General features: G+C 46.2%; 1 protein-coding gene and 1 pseudogene across 1 annotated transcript; one reads left to right on the top strand and one right to left on the bottom strand.

Annotated features, from left to right (window-relative positions):
- The first annotated feature begins 8,021 nt into the window (after positions 1-8,021).
- LOC147985988 (protein FAR1-RELATED SEQUENCE 5-like) lies at positions 8,022-11,236 on the top strand (annotated as a pseudogene).
- Positions 11,237-19,100: 7,864 nt separating this feature from the next.
- Positions 19,101-20,207, bottom strand: LOC147985989 (uncharacterized). The gene has a single exon (XM_087541825.1). It carries the CDS (start codon positions 20,205-20,207, stop codon positions 19,101-19,103), a length of 1,107 nt encoding a protein of 368 aa, XP_087397951.1.
- Between the last annotated feature and the right edge of the window lie 1,319 nt (positions 20,208-21,526).

A 21,526-nucleotide genomic window follows, 5' to 3' on the forward strand; every position in this document is an offset into this window, starting at 1 on the left:
TTGTGCTCGCCGCTCCCATTGACAAGGAGCCGTTACTGCTATATGTTGCTGCTAATGCTCATGCGGTCAGTGTGGCTATTGTGGTGGAGCAAAAAGAGGCAGGCAAGGAGCATCCGGTTCAACGTCCGGTTTATTATATCAGCGAGGTACTCATTGAGTCCAAGCAAAGGTATCCGCATTGGCAGAAGCTGGTATATGGAGTTTTTATGGCAAGCCGGAAGCTTAAGCAATACTTCCAAGGGCACCCCATTACGGTGGTCAGTTCTGCTCCCTTGGGGGATATCATCCAGAACCAGGAAGCGACTGGCCGGATTGCCAAGTGGGCTATAGAGCTTGGGCCGCACGGGTTGAAGTATGTGCCTCGGACGGCGGTTAAGTCTCAAGCACTTGTTGATTTCATCAATGATTGGACGGAACTGCAAGCACCTGAAGAAAAGCCGGATCACACATATTGGACCATCCATTTTGACGGATCCAGGCAATTGGAAGGCTCGGGGGCTGGAGTCGTATTAACTTCCCCACGAGGTGATAAGTTTTGTTACGTTCTCCGCTTAATGTTCCCTTGTACTAACAATGCAGCTGAGTATGAAGCCTTGCTCCATGGTCTCCGGATGGCTAAGGAGATGAATCTAAGTCGAGTTAAGTGCTTCGGTGACTCGGACCTCGTGGCTCAACAAGTGGCACTTGGGATTCCAAGGACCCACTCATGGCAGCATATCGTCGTGAGGTGGATATTGTTGCAGGTCACTTTAAAGGCTATCAGGTGGACCACATGGACCGACGGAAGAATGAAGCGGCAGACGCTTTAAGCCGGCTGGGCTCTCAGTGCAAACCGGTCCCGCCCAATGTTTTTCTGGATGTGCTGCACAACCCGTCGGTCAAGCTCCCTGGTGAAACGGATTTGGCTATTCCTGATCCGGAGGCTCAATTGGTGGCAGCTCTTCATGTCATTCCGGACTGGACGCTTCCTTACCTGGCGTACATGAACCAGGGCGAGTTACCAGAGGATGAGACTCTGGCCCGACAGATAATCTGGCGGTCCAAGTCCATGACTATTGTCAATGGCGAGTTGCATCATTGCAGTGTATCAGGGGCGTTTCAACGCTGTGTGTCTCCTGAAGAAGGCTGTGAAATTTTGCATGAGATCCACGAAGGAGATTGTGGTCACCATCCCGGTTCAAAATCTTTGGTGGCTAAAGCGTTTCGCCATGGCTTCTATTGGTTAACTGCTCATGCTGATGCGGAGGATCTGGTCAGACGATGTGACGGTTGCCAAAAGTTTTCAAGACGTGCTCATGTGCCGGCTCAAGAATTGAGAATGATTCCAATTACTTGGCCATTTGCGACTTGGGGGCTGGATATGGTTGGGCCTTTCAAAAGGTCCAAAGATAAGAAGACCCACCTCCTGGTGGCGGTTGACAAGTTTACAAAGTGGGTGGAGGCAGAACCTGTTAGCAAGTGTGATGCGGCCACGGCAGTTTAGTTCATCAAAAAAGTGATTTTATGGTTTGGCTTTCCACACAGTATCATCACAGATAATGGTACCAATTTGTCCAAGGGTGCCATGAAGGAGTTCTGCGAACGGGAGCACATCCGGCTTGACGTTTCATCAGTGGCACACCCACAGTCCAATGGTCAAGCAGAAAGGGCTAATCAAGAGATCTTGAGAGGCATCAAGCCCCGGCTTATGGTTCCTTTGAAGAGAACACTGGGTTGTTGGGTAGAAGAGTTACCATCTGTGTTATGGAGCATCAATACTACACCCAACAGATCAACATGATACACGCCGTTCTTCATGGTCTACGGAGCGGAGGCGGTTCTCCCAAGTGATATCCGTCATGACTCACCTCGTGTGGCGGCTTATGTTGAAGCGGACAACGAGACAGCACGGCAAGACGCTTTGGACCTGTTGGATGAAGAACGTGACATAGCAGCCGCCCGCTTGGTGATTTACCAACAGGATCTTCGTCGTTATCACAGTCGTCGAGTCAGAACCAGAACCTTTCAGGAAGGAGATTTGGTGCTTCGGCTCATCCAAGATCAGACTGATATGCACAAGCTATCCCCACCTTGGGAGGGACCTTTCGTGGTCAGCAAGAATCTGCACAACGGGTCATACTATCTGATCGATATTCGAGAGCATAAAGACTCACGTACATCAGAGGAGGAGACCAACAGGCCGTGGAACATAGCTCATCTTCGGCCTTACTATACCTGAGCCATTGGCTCTACTTATGTACATATTACGACAATGTATATATTATGATTAAATATAATAAACTGGAACCTCAGCTAAAGCAGGGTATCTGTTCTTTTACATCATGTGTGGTTACACGGAGTTGTTCTAAAGCGGCCTCCGGTTTACCCCTTGAATCAGCTTTTCAAAGCATCATGTAATATCACTTGTGGGCTTGGTCGTATCCGAACCAATGCAACACCTTTTGATAGGCGAAAGCCACCAGATCACTTGGGGACATGGTCAAGTCTGAACCAGTCACGCCTCTTGATCGGCCTAAGGCCACATAATCACTTGGGGGCTTGGTCGAACCCGAACCATTGCCACGCCTCTTGATCGACATAAATGCCACGGTTTCATTTGGGGACCTGGCTGACTTGAACCATAGCTACACCTATCGGGAGCTTGGTCGTGTCCGACCATGGTAACGCCATCTGATCGGCTCAAATAAGCCTCTTTTTGCAAACGGTTTTATCATTGCCTTTGCTTCACAATTTTCTTTGATAGATATTTCTTTCTTTTTGTTGCATTTTTTAAAACCGACAAAGTTTTAAGCCGGTTCAAACTGTCAATTGACGGAACACGGTCCATTTTTAATCTGGAGACTATTTGCCCGGTTTGATTTTTATAAACATCCTATTACGGACTAACACGGTGTTTTATTATAACCCGGCACGATTTACATGGTAAACCGGCATTATATATAACAGGAGCTGCTATCTCCTCCAACAGTGTGGGTTTATAAACCTCTGCTTCAAGATTGGCCAAGCCAACTTCATGCCCAACGATGGCAGGTATTATGTATCCCAAAGATTTGATCATATGCTTAATTTTCAGATATTTTGATTTCATATATGCAGACATCATACTCCGCCTGACGGTACAACCGCGGTGGCACTTTAAGATTTTTTGTATTGTAGAAAATACTTTGGACAGTTCATCACCCAAAGGAAGAACAAATTGCAGTAATTATGCACGAAGGCATATCAAAATCAAGAGTATCGGCTAGCCTATTACAAGGCAACACGGTGCCCAAAATAAGATCATTGTTTTTTCGCAAAGGAGAAGCAGTTTAAACCGGCTTCCGGTTCAAGCTTGGTTACCAGCCTGGCCTGATGGTTGTGGGTCATCCCGCGCCGCTTCAACTTCAGCTTCTCTACCCAGCGGCTGGAAATCAACAGTTGTCCAGTCGATTCCCATTAATGCTTGAAAGACAGCTTCATCATGGATCAGCAACAACGGTTCAATATCGGGAGCGTAAGTATGCTTACGGATTGGAGGGATAAGATTTTCCGCTTCAGGAATTGGTGCAACTACTCGCTTGTTTTGGTTGTCATATTGGGCTTGATAATGAGACAAGTCTGCTTCTTCAACCAATTGACAAGCTAGCGGACGCACCTCCCGGTTTATTGCTCGCAGATCCGCTTCACTAAACTCTAACCTGTCTTCCTTCAAGCTGGGATAGCCCTGAGCCGCTTCAACAGGATCAAAATCCGGCACCCAAGATTTTGCCCGGATTAAGGCATTGATCGCACCGGTTCGAGCAGCAGATTTCTTCAGCTCTTCAACCCGGGCAGGAAGCATCGACAGTCTCTTCAGAGTGTCCTGAATCAAAGTGGGCGCCGAATTGTTGTGGGATGCAGTAGAGATGATCCGCTGTGCACCAGTGTACAGTTGTTCGATCAATGTGTAGGCGGCTTTCAATTTCTTCCGCACATCTGACCCCAAGTGACCAATGCATGTCCCTGAAATATTACAAAGGGTTAACAAACCGGCAGCTCTATAAGACGGCCGAATCAATCTAGAAATCAAACCAGCTTACCAAAGATAGCAGCGGTCATGGCATGCACGTGCCGCTTTATGCTGGTCAGTTCGTCCACCATCGGTTTCATTGCAGCCTCGGCATCTTCTGCTCGTTTGGTTAAAGCGGATTTTTCGGTGGCCCAATCCGCCCACTCCTTGAAATCCTTCTTAAGCTGTTCCATGACGCTTAAGGTGCTGATCAACTCCTCTTTTGCTTTTGAGGTTTCAGTCTGTTGGGACTTCAGATTTTCTTGGAGATCGGCGACTTGCTTTTCTTTTGTCTTCAGCTCAGCCTGCATACAGATAGTTATATGATTCATCAAGCAGTGCAAGAATTGAAGCACCAACCACATAACAAGTTATGCATGCACTTGGCACTTGGGGGCTAATGCCTATTTGATCTTCATATTTCACTTGATTATAAAGTCCCAAGATCAATACAAGTATTCAACTTGGCACTTGGGGGCTAATGGCTATTTGCTCGAATAAATTCTGAGGCTGCGATCTCAATTACTTAAAGTCCCGGTTTAACTACACTAAGTTGAACCGGCCCTTGGGGGCTACATCAGTGAATTCCGAAGCATTGGCATCTATATTAGCAAGTCCCGGTTTGAATGAAGATTCTAAACCGGCCCTTGAGGGCTAGGAGAGTTGACATATTAAAGTACATACGCAGATAAGCATATGGAAGTTACCTCATATTTCTCTTTCATCATATTAACCAGACCAGCTTCATAGTCACGGCTGGTGTATAGCCGGTTCAGATAGCCGGAATGGAGATCTTGGGCGTTCAGAGCGGCATAAGTTGTCAGATCGGCATTCCATTTTCCCTTACCAATGGTAGCAAATTCTTCCTTGGCAGTATGTCTGGATAAAGCAACGGGGTTGCCTGGCTCTGTGCGACCAATGCCAGTAATGACAACCTCATCATCCTTGGCATCGCCGGTTTGCACTGGTGGATTTGATGGACTGGTGGATTTCTCAATCCGGATGGTTTATCAGTAGGCTTTGATGGACTGGTGGATTTCTCAATCCGGATGGGGCTTGTGGGCTGGTTGACAGGGCCTGAGGTGTCAATAGGCCTTTCTTCAGCGATAAAATCGTCATCCTGCTGTGGTGGATCATTGGGTATATCTTCATGAATAGCCGCTTCAAGATCTGGTGTTTTACCCGGTTCAGGGACGGCGTCCTCCTCGGCCGCTTTATCCAGGCGAGCCTTCTTGCTCGGCCTAGGCTTGGCCCTGAAAGGAATAACAAAGTCAAATACAGCATATGTTCCAAGGTGATGTACCAGAAATATTATGATAAGTATAGCTTACCCAAGCACCATTTTGAGCGGTGGCAGCTGAGTAGCCGATGACTCGCCAGAGGATGAGTGGGAAGTAACCTGATAATCGGAGTCAGATGGATTAAGAGGTTGACGAAAACAGCCCGCTTTAGGACAAGCACTGACAAGCAAATTAGAGACCTCTGAACGGCGTTTCCGAACCGGACTGTTCGGTAAACCGGCGGAGGGGCGGAGGTAACTACCTGGACGCTGTGCCGGGTTGTGCGGCGAGCTTCATGCTGTTGGGTCTTCATAAGAAATTTGGGATCCAAGTAAGCAAGAGGATGAGAAAATTTAACCTTCCGGTTTGCCTGACAGATTTTTAGTGAAGGCAAAGGGTTTGAATCGGAAGAGAGAGTAATTACCTCTGCAGCATCAGCATGGCTGGCTTCGGCATCATCCTGACAAATATCATCATAAATAAGGCGTATGAAAAATAAGCCAAGTGAGTCAAGCTCTACCTCAAGGTCCGGATTACCCACATCATCATCAGGGGCCGGATCAGAAGAAGCAGTGGTTTTCTTCTTATGAGCAGGCCGTTTCACGACTTTAGTCTTTGGCCGGGTTGGTCTTTTCGGTTTGTCTGTTTTTTCTGGCTTCTCCTGGGAAAGCTTCTTGCTCCAAAACGGATCATTACCCTGTTTAAACAGACATTGATATTAAACAATGACCAGATATATCAATAACAGGTTCAGTAAAAAGAAAAATCAAGCTCTTACAGCTGATGGTTTGTTGGTGGCACAGAAGGGAAGCAGGCCGGTTCGAGCACAGATGTGTTCCGGTTCATTCAGCATTTTATTCATAGCCTCTGTGATTTCTTCGTCGGTGAGTTGGATGTTAGCATGTTGTAGTGGGTCATCAACACTGCCAGTATACTCGCACATCAAACCGAAGCGCTGACTAAGGGGCAGTATGCTCCACGATATCCAACAGCGAGCGAGATCAACCTCTGTTAAACCGTTGGCCATGAAGGCTCTGAGCTTGGACAGTTGAGGAGCATATTTGCTTCTCTCCTTGGCAGTCAACCTTTGCAGAAAGGGGTGTGTATTGCTAAGCCGCTCTGAACGAAAGCTAGGCAAAGGATTTTCACCAGCAGGGGAGGTGTCTTTGCAATAGAACCATGTTTGATTCCACTCTTTGGGGTGGCTGTGTAGTTTGGCGTGACGGTATGTGACCTCTTTCCTTTTCTGAATCGCCACACCACCCAATTCCGTATTGGAACCGTCAGTAAACTTAGTACGGCGGTTTAGATGGAAGCAGTCTCTGAACAACTCAACTGTGGGCTCCTCTTGAAAGAACACCTCACAGAGCACTTGGAAGTGACACATGTCTGTAACAGAGTTGGGGCCAGTGTCTTGTGGGCGGACTTGAAAATTGGCCAAAACATCCCGGTAAAATTTAGAACCGGGCGGCTTAAAGCCCCGGGCTAAGTGATCTACAAAAACGACGACCTCTCCTTCTTGAGGTGTGGGAGGGCATTCTTTGCCAGGGACCCTCCAATGGATGGTGTTTTTGCTGCCTAAAGCGCCGATCAGGACTAAATTGTTCAGTTGAGTCTCTGTGATGCGAGAAGGAACCCAGTTGCACTCATATACTTGCTTGGCCATGATGAAATCTACAAGATAGGAGATTCCGGTTCAAGAATGCATTGATTAAAGTACACTGGTATGTACAATGTTAAACCGGAGACAGCTCTATCTAAACCGGAGTTTTATGAAGCAACAGCATCTGGCAGTTCAACAAGGGGACTAATGGTATATATCGGTTTGGCAATTTTTTCTACAAAGTTAAACCGCCTGGTCTAAACATTGAAACAGACGAGATTGCAGATGAGTAAGTATGCAGAAACATGTTTCACAAGATTATACTACAGCGTTGGATTTGGAACATGTTCATAGAAGAGATAAAAATTCAAGGCCCAAAAGGAGCAGTGCCGTATCAATGAGCCATCGCTACGGATAAGATCTATGGTCTTAATATGCGAAAATGAAAATAGAGGGTAAAAACTACTGCTACACAAAAGCAAAGATTCACAGACTCGTCTAAAGATCTAGCATATGAACAAGGAGCAGGCGATGAACACTAGAGATCATGGAAACCCTAGAACATATCTATAATGAAAAAGATAGAAGACTTACCGGAGCTGAGGAAGACGCGGAAGGTCGCCGCGGTGCTCTGGTACGCCCAGGGTGATGCAGCGGCCAAGGTTGGTGCCGTAGTTGATGGCGGCGGCGGAGCTCCGAAGCTGGGTGACGCGAGGAAGACGAAGCAGAAGGGCACGAAGGGAAAAAAAGAAATGACCCTTTGGTCCTATTTATAAAGAAAGGGACATGTGTCAGGCGCGAGAATCAAGGGGCCGCGAATTTGGAAACGGAGCTGTCGCCTCGATTGTCGCAGATCTATTAAACAAGAAGGTATCATGGATAGTTCCTTTATGATAGATGACGTCACTCCGGTTTACAGTAATCAGAGAAGATGACATCACGGCAGTTCACCAAACTACAAGAAGATGTTGAAGATGAAGTTTTTGCTAAAGGATTGACATGAACCTGTTCAAATCAATCTGGGGCCTAATATTGGGGATATTACTACTGGGCATAAACCGGCCTATCTGGGCCGGATTAACTTCATCAGTAGTTAAGTATGTTAAAGCCCATGAAGGTAGATGAGGGCTTAAAGCCCATGATCGGTTTAAGGCCTGTAGCCGTAAACCGACGTCGGTATGTAAACTTGTATTGTAAGTTAGGAATAAGTAGAGACCAAACCGAACACGTATATGAGCCGGTGTTGGGATTCTGTAAACCGACGGGCGTCACCCATGTATATAAGGGGACGACCCGGCGGCGGTTCAAGGACAACAGACAACAACTCGAGACTTAGGCGAAGCTTGTTTTGCTCCCTAGTCATCGAAACCCCATCAATTCCATCACAACTAGACGTAGGCTTTTACCTTCATTGAAGGGGCCAAACTAGTATAAACTCCCTTGCGTCCCTGTGTCCGCTTTAACCCCTTAAAGCTAACCTGTTGCGATGGCTCCACGACTACGTCCTTTCACGAGGACATCTGCCGTGACAAAACCACGACACTCCCGGAGGGGGAAATCATCACCATCGTCATCACCAACGCTCCTCTCATCGGGAGAGGGCAATCTCCATCAACATCTTCACCAGCACCATCTCATCTCCAAACCCTAGTTCATCTCTTATATCCAATTCTTGTCTCAAAGTCCGGGATTGGTGCTAGTAGGTTGCTAGTAGTGTTGCTTACTCCTTGTAGTTGATGCTAGTTGGTTTAATTGGTGGAAGATCATATGTTCAGATCCTATATGCATATTATTACCCCTCTGATTTTGAACATGAATATGCTTTGTGAGTAATTACGTTCGTTCCTAAGGACAAGGGAGAAGTCTTGCTATGAGTAGTCATGTGAATTTGGTATTCGTTTGATATTTTGATAAGATGTATGTTGTCTAGCCTCTAGTGGTGTTATGTGAACGTCGACTACATAACACTTCACCATTATTTGGGCCTGGAGGAAGGCATTGGGAAGTAATAAGTAGATGATGGGTTGCTAGAGTGACAGAAGCTTAAACCCTAGTTTATGCGTTGCTTCGTAAGGGGCTGATTTGGATCCATATGTTTCATGCTATGGTTAGGTTTACCTTAATACTTTTGTTGTAGTTGCGGATGCCTGCAATAGAGGTTAATCATAAGTGGGATGCTTGTTCAAGTAAGAACAGCACCCAAGCACTGGTCCACCCACATATCAAATTATCAAAGTATCGAACACGAATCATATGAACGTGATGAAAACTAGCTTGACGATATTCCCATGTGTCCTCGGGAGCGCTTTTCCTATTATAAGAGTTTGTTCCGGCTTGTCCTTTACTATAAAAGGATTGGGCCACCTTGTTGCACTTTATTTACTTTTGTTACTTGTTGCTCGTTACAATCTATCTTATCACAAAACTATCTGTTACCACTTATTTCAGTACTTGCAGAGAATACCTTGCTGAAAACCGCTTATCATTTCCTTCTACTCCTCGTTGGGTTCGACACTCTTACTTATCAAAAGGACTACGATAGATCCCCTATACTTGTGGGTCATCATGATCTATATGGAGATTTTGTGTCTTTCGACACCACATTCTCTACGAATATCTATGGATTGCCATTTGCACCAATTATAGGTGTCGACAACCACGGGTCGACCGTCCTATTTGGAGTAGGCCTTTTGAAGGATGAGAAAATAGGGTCATTCAAGTCGCTCCTAAGCATGTTTGTTGAGGCAATGGGAGGTAAAGAGCCGAAATACATAATAACAGACCAGGACCAAGCGATGAAGACTGCAATAAAGGAAGCTCTTCCGAGGACGAGGCACATGTTCTGCTGGTGGCATATTAGGAAGAACCTGAAGGAAAATAACGCAGCAGTGTTTGCGCAGCACCCATGGATGTCTGATGATATATTTCAAATCGTCAAAAACTCACTAGATCAAGACGAGTTTGAGCGTGCCTGGAAAGCAGCAATTTCTCTACACAAGGCGGAAGGGAACAAACATCTGAACACGCTATGGGAACTCCGAAATTTTTGGGTGCCGGCCTACTTCAAGGACTGTTTCTATCCTTTCTCGTCAACAACCACTCGCAGTGAGAGCACGAATTCGATGTGGAAGAATTACGTCGACCACAAGGACACTATAAAAAGGTTTGTTGATGCGTATCACACAATTCAGCAAAATTGCCTCGCCACGCTTGACAAGAAAAGATACCGAACAGAAGAGAAGGCGCCATCACTAGAGACGGTTTTCCGATTGAAAGACAAGCAAGTCAAGTATACACGAATGAAATTTTCAGGAAATTCCAGCTGGAGCTACAGAACCAGACTTACTTCAAGTGCTCTGATCTGGCAAAGGGGAGGCAGTATTTTTTTAAAAAGATTATTGATCATGGAGATAAAGTGTGGAGACCATATCCCGGCGAGGAATTTGACAGGTCTGAGTTCAGGGTAGATGTGGATGAGCAAAAAGAAATATACAGTTGCAGCTGCAAGAAAATGAGTAGGGATGGCATTCAGTGCTGCCATGTGCTTAAGGTGATGGACCAAACAGGCATGATCGATCAACTTCCAAAATCCTTTGTCATCCCCAGATGGACCAGGAATCTATCAGAAAGTCTGAAAGTTCTATCTACAAGTCAAGGTGATAGCATGACCATACAAGACGATGAAACTATGAGATTCAGCCTCGCTTACGCTGAGTTGTCGGATATCTATTCAAATGCATGTAGAAAAGAGAAGGCATACCATGTGCTGCGTGAGTGTACGGTAGATATGAAAATAGAAGTCATGGCGGCACTTGCAGAGGAACCAGACACATGCATTCTTGTCGATACTCTCAAGAACCCTCCCATGAGTGGCTCAAAGGGTACGAAAAAAGGAGATTGAATCAAAGCTGGTTCTGAGAAGAAAGGAAAAGGCTACAAAGCCGCAACCAAGTGCGGCCGTTGTGGAGAAAAGGGTCACAGGAAAACAAACTGCCCGGATAACCCAGAAGTGCAGGAGAGGATGAGGATTGAAGAGGAAAAGAGGAAATCGCAGTAGGAGAAGAGGGCAAGGTCAATGAAATGGCCGATAACACCATTGAGGACATCAAACGGCTCAGGACAATGCACTCCAAGCCCAGGAGGAAGACGTCAGATGCCAGCAATTCCAACGACCCCACTGACAGCAGGGAGCATTTACCAAAGTCTTGCATGTACGCAGAATGCATGCAGGGAAGCCCGGGACAAGGCACGGAATCTGCGCAGTCCATTTTCAGAAAGGAAAGGTCTGAGTGGAGACTTTTTTGTATCGGAGAACAGTATGAATAGAAAAATTAAAAGGTAATAATGCAGCTTAAACAAGACATAAGCAAAAAAATAGTGATAACCGCAATCTTTCACTTTGTTTTTATGTATGAATATTAATTTTACAGGTAAATAGGTTGAATAGCTACTCAGAAGGGTGGGGTTGCACAAGGGTCGAGAAGGAAGAATGGATCGCTGAACATTCAAAAACAAGGCCGCACGTGGAGCGATGAAATAGCAAGCAATTGGTGGGGATTGTTTATTTTCTTGTGCTGTGGTTATAAGAATGGCTTGTAAGTTAATTTGCTGCAGTTATAGAAACAAAACAAATTTAAATAAGAACGCCTTTTGCCTCTTTATGTATTGTTTACTCGGCGGACGAAAATATCAGAGGCACATATTTCCTTGTTATTTTCCGCAGCCGCGTCGGTTTCTGAACGTGGATGTTGTAAGCATACAAGCATGCTTCTCTGCTGCGTGATAGAGAGATAAAAATAACCTAAGGGCACAGGCAGCCACGGCCATGGCACCGGTGAGTGTTCAACCATGACTCTCACGGTTGCATGGTCACGCCCACCGTTATGGAACGAAAACGTTTTTAAGCACATAATCTGGGTCGTGCTTCTGGGGCTGCATAACCGTGGCTTTCGTGGTAACTGTGCCTCGCCTGTTCTAACGCATGTTCTTCTGTTATGAATGCATTACTGTAAGTACTTCAAATAACCGTGCTTGCGATGCGTGTCCAACCGTGCCTCATGTGCCTTCACGCGGTGCTTCTGTGATGCAAAGATTTCAAACACAACGGGTCACGGTTGTGTTTGCGTTTCTATTTTACAAATGGATATAGTGCCCGGCAGTAGGTTCACGGCGTTTTCTGTGAGAGAATCACGTCTTTACATGCTACTAAGGCACGTGGAATCACGGTCGTGCCTATGTGTGGCATGTAGAACAGTGCTTTACAATGCCGAAGGCAGGACCGTGTGTCTCGTTCTTGAAAAGCCGTGGTTCTGCCATCACTTCATTCACTTGGTTTTGTCCGCATTTTAGCAGAATCATCTGCAAAGCAGAGGCACGTCCTTGAATATTCTAGTGACTTAATTGTAACACGCACGTTGGGTTTCCACAATTAACACACGAACGTGGCTCCACGTAAAACACAAGCATGCCTCCCTGAGCATCTTTACGGATGCATTTGGAGCACAAAGAGACACGAAGGTGACCTCTGACTTGAAACACTGTCACACTTGACGGTTCGTGCATTTGAGTTAAAATCTTATAGCGAAAACAATTGTAACACGGACAGTCGTCCGATTCTATTAGGTTTCCGTAATAATCGCACAATCGTGACTCCGGGTAAGAATAAACCATGCCTCTCCACCGACTCATTGTGAATACAATTAGAAAACCTCTGTGCGTGACTCTATGTAATTAGAAGACCTTTGAGGGCTGTATGCCCATGCTTGTGACCCTTGACACTAAAACACAGAGTAAACACCCGTGCCTCTATGATGTATGCATGTGCTTATGCCCGTACAAGGAAATACGCTTTTAAAAATAGGGTCTCTCGTATAGGCCATTCCATGCCTCACAGAGTAAACGCCCGTTGCTGTGCGTAAGACTAAGGTTAGCGTGACTCTATGTAATACCACCGACCATGCCTTTACGCGCTTCATGCCCGTGCCTGTGATAATTGTGATCCCGCGTAAAACACAAGGATGACTCTCTGAGCCTCCATACCGTGCCTCTCCTGGTGTTAGAGTCAACGGAATCATGTGGAACACAAAGAGACACAAACGTAGACACGAACTGTTCTACATGCCTGTGTGGCATGTAGAACAGTGCGTCACAATGCCAAAGGCAGGACCGTGTGTCTGGTACGTGACAATGCCAAGCCATACCGTGTGTCTGGTACGTGACAAGCCGTGACAGGAGCGCTTCAGCAGAATCATTTGCAAAGCAGAGGCACGGCCTTGAATCTTCTATTGACTTAAATGTGAATGTGTCCGTGGAAAATTTTGCTGCTCGTAGAGGCAAGATGACTGTAGAACCGTGCTTCCAGCGTCAAACAGATTCTTCTATTGAATGTGTGCCGTAAATAATTAATACACGGACGGGCACGCCCGTGCCTGGTCTGCGTGTGCAACAGTGCATCTCGTACCTTGAAAGTCGTGGTTCTATTTAATGTTTCAAGCAGTCGCCTACCATTGACTTGCTACGAGTAGTACTTAACCCGGGCCCCCTGTCAGAAAGAAAAATAGAAGATGTAATTAATCTGGACCCCTCCGCTCCCTGTCGTGGGTATTTAAGCCGTCTCGTGGATTGACAGGGTGTAATCCATTTCTCCAGATCCACCTCAGTGAGCACTGGTTGTGGGAGGCCCCACCCCAGCAACGGAGGTGGAGATGGAAAGCGCTACTCGTAGCATCAAGAGGTCGAGAGTGGCGCCACCGGCGACGCCGCTTTCTGGTGGTGTGCTGGTCATCGGAGGGGATGGAAGCGGCGACCGTGCTCCCTCCCGATCCGATGAGGAAGAAGAGGGATGTCGTGCGGATCGCATCAGCGATCTCGCCGACGGCGTCCTAGGTGAGATCATCTCTCATCTTCCCATCAAGGATGGCATCCGTACTCGAATCCTTGCACGTCCCTAGCGTCCTTTGTGGCCCATCGCTCCTCTGAATCTCGACTGCCGCGAGATCTCTGACTCTCGTCTTTTTAACAATGGTGAAAAAGTTCATATCGAGGCCATACCTCATCTGTGCGCCTTCACCAAGGAGCCCGTTCGCAAATGCTATTCCGGAACGCGGCTCTGTCGAAATCCTGTTGTCAGTCTTCCGGAATCCATTATGTCCGGCCATGCTGGCTCGGTTAGCCGCCTCTCTATTCCGGTGTGCTACCTACAGTGCAGGCCCTCCACTGTTGATGCCTGGCTCTGATCCTGGAAGTTGAACAATATCCAGTTTCTTGAGTTCTACTACGTCTTCCCAGAATTTCTGACGCAAGAGGTAACTCTATTGGATCTATGCACTTCAACTACGCCCTCGGCACCGGAGTCCGTGTTTCGCTTTTCCTCCTCTCTCCACACCCTCGGCTTTGCTCTTTGCCAAATACCATACAATTATGTAGGGACGCTTAAGCTACCACTGCTGAAAAGACTCTCGCTTGTGGCTGTTGATATATCAGACGCGTTGCTGCAAAGCATAATCCACTCTAGTTGCCCTGCACTTGAGTCTCTCCTATTTGTTTGCAACAGAGGAGGTCGTCGTGTCACAATAAACTCACCTAACCTTGTAAGCATTGGCATTTGTTGTCCACACGGGGAACTCATTGTTGAGGATGCCCCTTCACTTCGACGGTTGATTGTTGATTGTCTGGTTGACGACTATTCGATAACCGTTGTCTCTGCACCTAAACTAGAGACGTTGGGTGAATTCGTGTTTGTGTCTCCCTCGAAGTGTCTTGAGGTACTGACTTTCCTTAATACTGGAACATAGCTGTACTTGTTCCGATGTTTGTTCTATTAATTTGATGGTCTATGTTGTATTCTTCATGCAGAGTCAGGACTTGGAGGTAACCGCTGTCTCTGCGTCTGAACCATATCCATGTCGTCTGACGTGTCTTGAGGTATTGAGTTTTTATGATACTTCCAGCTTAACTTTATTTGTGAGGAAACAAGTTTTATTTCATCCAACCTTTATGCTATTAGTTTTGTGATCCATCTTCTGTTAATTTTCATCAAGGGTTTGAAGGCAGTCAGTCTAACAACAATGCGTCAATCTGTCAAGACCTTGCTTATCTACATGTATTATAAGGTGGACTGCAATGCTTTCCAAAACTAGAGAACTTGTTTGTCGAGGTGATGATCTTCAGAAATTTGCATTCTGTAGTACTCGTTCCTTTTTGAAATGCTTGTCTTAATTTTGACTAAAATTGATGCACCCGTATCTACACATGATTTATTGTTGTATACATCCATATATAGACAAGTCTATGTCTAACTTCTTGTTACGAAGGTGGTAGAAATAATTGTTGCATTTGGTTTTTTGATGGTATGTATCTCTTTTTATAGACACTAAGTATTTTCAACCTATCATTTATATTTTAGGGATCGTTGATTTCTCGTGGTGAAAAAAATGGCGTCGTAAGTACCAGCAGTTTCTCGAACATCATGATGTTTGTCTGAAGACAGTATCGCTGGAAGATTATGTTCGCTCTGGGAGTTACACTGAATTTGCGATGTTCTTTGTTCTTAGTGCAAAGGATCTGGAGACCATGACAATTAATTTTACCTCCCCTCCCGCAGAGTTCACGGGAGTATTTTACGAAAAGCAACAAAGGGTTCTGGAGTGGCATAGAAGGGCTTCTAAACGTGCACGTCTTAGATTATCATCAAGTTGCAGCCACGCGCGTCCGCATTTAAGAAATAGGAGTGTTGAATACCTGGATTTGACGGTTCCGTTCAGGTGTGGATGCTGAAATCAGGCCTTGTGTTAGTTGTCCAGGTGTATGGAGTTATTTGTTGTTGCGTTCTTTTGAGCTTGGGTTTTATGTAAACTTTATCAGACAACCGTTGTAGTCTTTGCACCGTGTGTAGGCTTGTCTATTTTTGTGTTGCATGTAGTCATGAAGGAAATGTGTGGTTTTGCGGCTTTGTACGGCCGAAGGACCATAAAATGCTGTGGCACCAAGGTTAAGATACATAAAGTAGATTTAATGTTTCAGTGGAGAGATGCGCGCTGCATGTGTAAGCGTGCTGTGTTGTATGTATGACGGTGCCTGTCTTATATATGTACCTGTCATGCACACAATGGATGTACAACCGTGCCTGTGTTGCAGGTAGAGCTGCATGATGGTTGACTTGCATGGTGCCTGTCTTATATATGGTGATGGGTGCCTTGCACTGATGGAGCTGCATTTGAGCCGCTGCACTGTTTCTGGTCCTCGTACTGTAGTTATAAAAAACGGCTTGTAAGTTTATTTGTGCAGTTGTAGAAACAAAGCAAATGTAATCATAACAGATTTTGCTTGTTTATGTATTTTTATTACTCAGCTGCGACACAGGCGAGATGAAAAGAGCTGAAAGCATATAGAGCCACCACAACGGTGAACCAAACCTTTTTTGCGTGGCGTTATGTAGTGCTTCTGGTTACCGCACAACCAAGTTTCTACTCAACAAGCCACACCGAAATGCGTCTCGAGGATTCTAGCCGTGACACTGCAGACTCACAACCATGCTTTTGACCTTGTCCTGGCATTGTGATTTTCATTCTCTTCTTGAATAACGTGCCTTTCATAGCCACCCTACTATGCGCATAGAAAAGGAGCAACGCCAGCTGATAAAGTGCTTTTTCTACTACTAGATGTGTGGCCCTCGTTGCATGACTTTCATGCCTTCGACAGTGGCTCTTTGGTACAGAACCGTGGTTGGAGAGACTTCTTGCCCGTGCTTTTAAGGACAGTGTCTCTTGGATCGGTCATTGATTGCCTCACAAAGTAAACAGTGAGGGTTTACATCTGAATCCAATTCTGTTATGTTTCTGTAGTAAGCGCACGAACGTGACTCTGCCTAATACTCAAGTATGCCTCCATGGGCTTCTCGTCCATGCCTCTCCATCTAAACGAGTCGACGGAATCATTCGGAAAACAAACACAAGCGAACATGACTCTATATAATACCACATGATGCCTTTATGGATTTGATGCCCGTGTCTACGACCCTTATCGCTAAAATACAGAAATTCACAAACGCACATAACCGTGGCTGCAGAGACTTTATCAAGAAAGAAGCGTGACACAATTCAGTACGGAACCGTGTCTGTATGGACTTCATGTATGTGCTTTTAAATACAAGGAAATAAGCTCTTAAAATTAGTGTCTCTCATATAGGCAATTGTGTGCTTCACAAAGTAAACCTCGTGGCTGTGCGTAAGACAAAGGTTCAGTTCCGTGGGCTAGACGCCTGTGCATCTTTGTCTGATCGAGTCTCACAGGCGAGCATGACTCTGTGTAATACCATCGACCATGCGCAATAAACGCATGATTGTGATCTTTCCTATTACTAAAGTATGCCCTCATGGGCTGCTCGTCCGTGCTTCTCCGTCTGAACGAGTCGACTGAATCATTCGGAACACAAACACAAGTGAACATGACTCTATTTAATAACACACAATGCCTTTGTGGATTTGACGCCCGTGGCTGTGACCCTAATGACTGAAACATTGAAACACAAAGAGTGCAAGACCGTGCTTTTAAAAAACGCGCAACAGTGGTGACATCTGCAATTATGTCCCTGCACTGTGCCTAACCGTACCTCGTGTGCATAACCGTGCTTGCGATGCGTGTCCAACCGTACTTCATGTGCCTTCACGCGGTGCTTCTGTGATGCAAAGATTTCAAACACAACGGGTCACGGTTGTGTTTGTGTTTCTGTTTTACAAATGCATATAGTGCCTGGCAGTAGGTTTCCGGCGTTTCCTGTGAAAGAATTACGTCTTTACGTGCTACTGAAGCACATGGAATCACGGGCGTGCCTGTGTGGCATGTAGAACAGTGCGCGTCGTATCACTTCACGGCCGTTGTGTGGTTCGTGGCAAACCATGCGTTTGGCATGGTCATGCCTGTGTGACAGGTAGAACAGTGCGCCTCGAATCACTTTTCTACGAAGTCATGGTCGTCTGTGTGTTTGCTAACAAACCGTGCTTCACTGAATCATTTGGAACACAAACGCTAGCACAAGCGAGCATGACTCTATATAATACCACACGATGCCTTTGCAGATTTGACGCCCTTTCCTGTGACCCTTATCACTGAAACAGAGAAAGTCACAAGTGTACATAGCCGTGGCTGCAGAGACTTGAAGCCCTTTTAGTTAATGAAATGTACGGCATGAGCAAAAGGCCGTTTAGCCATCAACCGAAATACCGAGTTCGCTGTTGGCAAGGTTACAGATTGAGCAAAAAAGGTACGAGCATTGTTTCAGCACACCAACGTAAATTCCAAACCGGAAAGTGGTGGGAACATCTCACTCCAGCATTGTTTTCAGCACTTACAAGTGAATGGATCCTTTAAATCCAGGTGCTCAACACATGCGTGCCTTAGATCCAAGTTCCCGTGGTTGCAACTTGGCAACAACCTAAGGCAAACATGTTTAGAAGCCTTTTTGTCCCACTGAAGCACGTCTTGTTGCTGCTTGTAGAATTCTTCTGTGAAGTGTTCCTGAAGAAGAAACTTGATCCTCATAGTCTGTAGCTGTGCTGCGTTGAGAACAAAGAATGTTGCAAATCGAATGCTTTTGTCGCATTGAACATAGCTTTCCAGCGTCAGTGACTTCAAACGAACGTCATGATGGTGCTTGGAAGAACAGTCATTCGCAAGACTTTCTTCATTAGAGGCTATTTCCTGAATAAACATGAATATTTGAAATGGTTAAGCTCGATAAAGAGTGATTCTGCTGGGAGAGCAAGTGAAGGAATAAGTCTATAACCTCTAATGTAATAAAAGCTTTCTTTTTAGTTTTGTCCTAATACTGGTCCATGACTATATACACCTTTGTCCATTACATACAAAAGTATGTGACATTTTCCTTTTGTTGAATGGAGTTCTGCACCATGCATGGTATGTGTTTTACAATTTGTGTGAGAAGCATCACCTCGATATACAAGTTTTCCAAGCTTCGGAAGTGTTCCACCAAGGAAAAGACTGCGTGCAGGTCATAATCCATGCTGATAGACAACGTCTTGATAGAATGAACCGCTGTGGATGTGCTCACTGTCGGCAAACACTTCATGTAGAATAAAACATAATATTAGTAGAGTAAAGGTTGAATTGCATGGAACTTGTTCGTACCAATGAATGGAGGTGAAAGTATTGTTGAAAGTCAGTACCTGAATAATTATACGGTCATTTGTGATGCCGGATTCAAAGAAATATTAGATAATTTGCCCATGACCTGCAGTTTAGGTGCAGAGGTGATAACTATCCGCAACTTTTTGCAATCACCATCACAAAGCAACCGTTGAAGTGACGAGGCATCTTCCATAACAATTTTCCCATAGTAACCAGAAATGCCAATGCTTATAAGGTTAGGTGAGTTTATTCTGATGGAATGGTGCTTGACTGTCCAAACAAGCATCAGAGACTCAAGTGTAGGAGAAGTAGAGCTTATGATGGTTTGTAATGAGACGTCTGATACATCAACATCTACTAGCGAGAGTCTCCTGAGCAGTGGTAGTTTAAGCACCCGTACATAATTGTCTGGTAACTTGCAAAGAGCAAAGGCGATGGTTTGGAGAGAGGAGGAAATCTGAGGGTTTAATGCTGGTGGTGATGGCATGAGCGAAGGGCACGAGAATGGCCCTATGTCATGTTGTCTCAAGCATGGTGGGAACATGTAGTAAAACTTGAGCACCTGGAGATTGTTCAGTCTTGGGGATCGAAGCCGGTCGTCGACCATGGAGTGCCTGTAGTCGAGGTAGGATGCCGGAATGCAGAGGCGGCGAACTGCACTGTTACGCCCCGAGAGGATGGCATCTGGAAGGTACGAATCACCATAGGAATTATCTTCACCAACATGTTCTCCTCTAAAAAAAGTTCCAGTGTATGTTACGCGGACGAGTTCCTCCAGTGTGGCGGAGTTCGCGGTGACCAACTCGAAATGTACTTGATCTAGTGGGTTAAAAAGACGTGGGACAGGGATCTCATGGCAGTCCAGATTCAGAGGAGTGGCGCGCCAAACAGGGCGCCACCGACGTGCGAGGATTTGAGTGCGAGCGCCTTCCTTAGTGGACAGACGGGATATGATCTCACCAAGGACACCGTTCGGTAGGTCGCTGATGCGGTCGGGACCAGACTGCTCTTCTTGATCCTCGGATCCGGTAGGCGCACCCTCGCTGCTTCCAGCCGCTACCGCCAAACCACCAGAGGAAGGCGTTGCCGGTGGTGCGAGCCTCGGCCTCTTGGTGCTCGGGGCACCGGAGTTAACCTCCATCTCCGTCTCCATTGCTGGGATCGCGCTGCCTACAAGCGCCGCTTTTTGTGGCGTGGATCTGGACAGTCCAAGAAAGAGGGTGTGGCTAGGGTTTCGAGACGCCGTCCGTCCGCCTTAAATAGCCGAAGCCTGGCCTCGGGCGACGAGCCAGACCGGGTTCACCGGAGGAGACGTCCGTCGGACCCTTGGGTTTCCGTGGCGGCGCCACGTGGCGTTCACACCCGAATACGTGGAGACGCTCACCGAAACGTTGTGTTTCTGCAATCAACGGACGAACGTGGCTCCGCACAAAACACAAGCATGCCTCCATCGCCATCCCGACCGTGCCTGTCCTGGTAAAATAGTCAACGGATGCATTTGGAACACAAAGAGACACCAAGGTGACTCTGGATAATTACACGTCATGCGTTTGTTAGTTTGACAACCGTGCCTGTGACCTGAAACACTGACACACAAAAAGTCGTCTTCGTGCGTAAAGGATCGTGACGCTACTAAACATACAAAGTTGCCTTTCGTGCATTTGAGTTAAAAATCTTACAATGAAAACAATTGTAACAAGGACAGTCACCCGATTCTACTAGGTTTCTGTAATAAACGCACAAACGTGACTCCGGCTAGGAACGAACCATGCCTCAGTGGGATGGACGTCCGTGCCTCTCCTTTTGACCGAGTCCACCGACTCATTCGGAACACGATCAGAAAACCTTTGTGCGTGACTCTATATAATAGCACGCCATGCCTTTGAGGGATGTATGCCCGTGCTTGTGACCCTTGACACTGAAATATAGATAGCCACAAACGTCGATGTCTTTATCAAGAAAGAAGCGTGACGCAACTCGGTACTGAACCGTGTCTGTATGGACTTAACGTCTATGCTTTTAAATACAAGGAAATGAGCTTTTAAAATTAGCGTCTCTCATATAGGCAATTCCATGCCTCACAGAGTAAACGCCCGTGGCTGTGCGTAAGACAAAGGTTCAGTTCCGTGGGCTAGACGGTCGTGCATCTCCGTCTGGTCGAGTCTCACAGGCGAGCATGACTCTATGTAATATCATCGACCATGTGCAATAAACGCATGATTGTGACCCTGCCTAATACTAAAGTATGCCACCATGGGCTTCTCGTCCGTGCCTCTCCGTCTGAACGAGTCATCTGAATCATTCGGAACACAAACACAAGAGAACATGACTCTATATAATAGCACACGATGCCTTTGTGGATTTGACGCCTGTGCCTGTGACCCTAGTGACTGAAACACAGAGAATCACAAACGTACATAACCGTGGCTGCAGAGAGTGCTAGCCCATGCCTTCGTGGGCGTCACGTGCGTG

Source organism: Triticum urartu, chromosome 2A (genome assembly GCF_056163025.1).
Source record: "Triticum urartu cultivar PI428250 chromosome 2A, HENAU_Tu73, whole genome shotgun sequence".
NCBI classification, from domain to species: domain Eukaryota; kingdom Viridiplantae; phylum Streptophyta; class Magnoliopsida; order Poales; family Poaceae; genus Triticum; species Triticum urartu.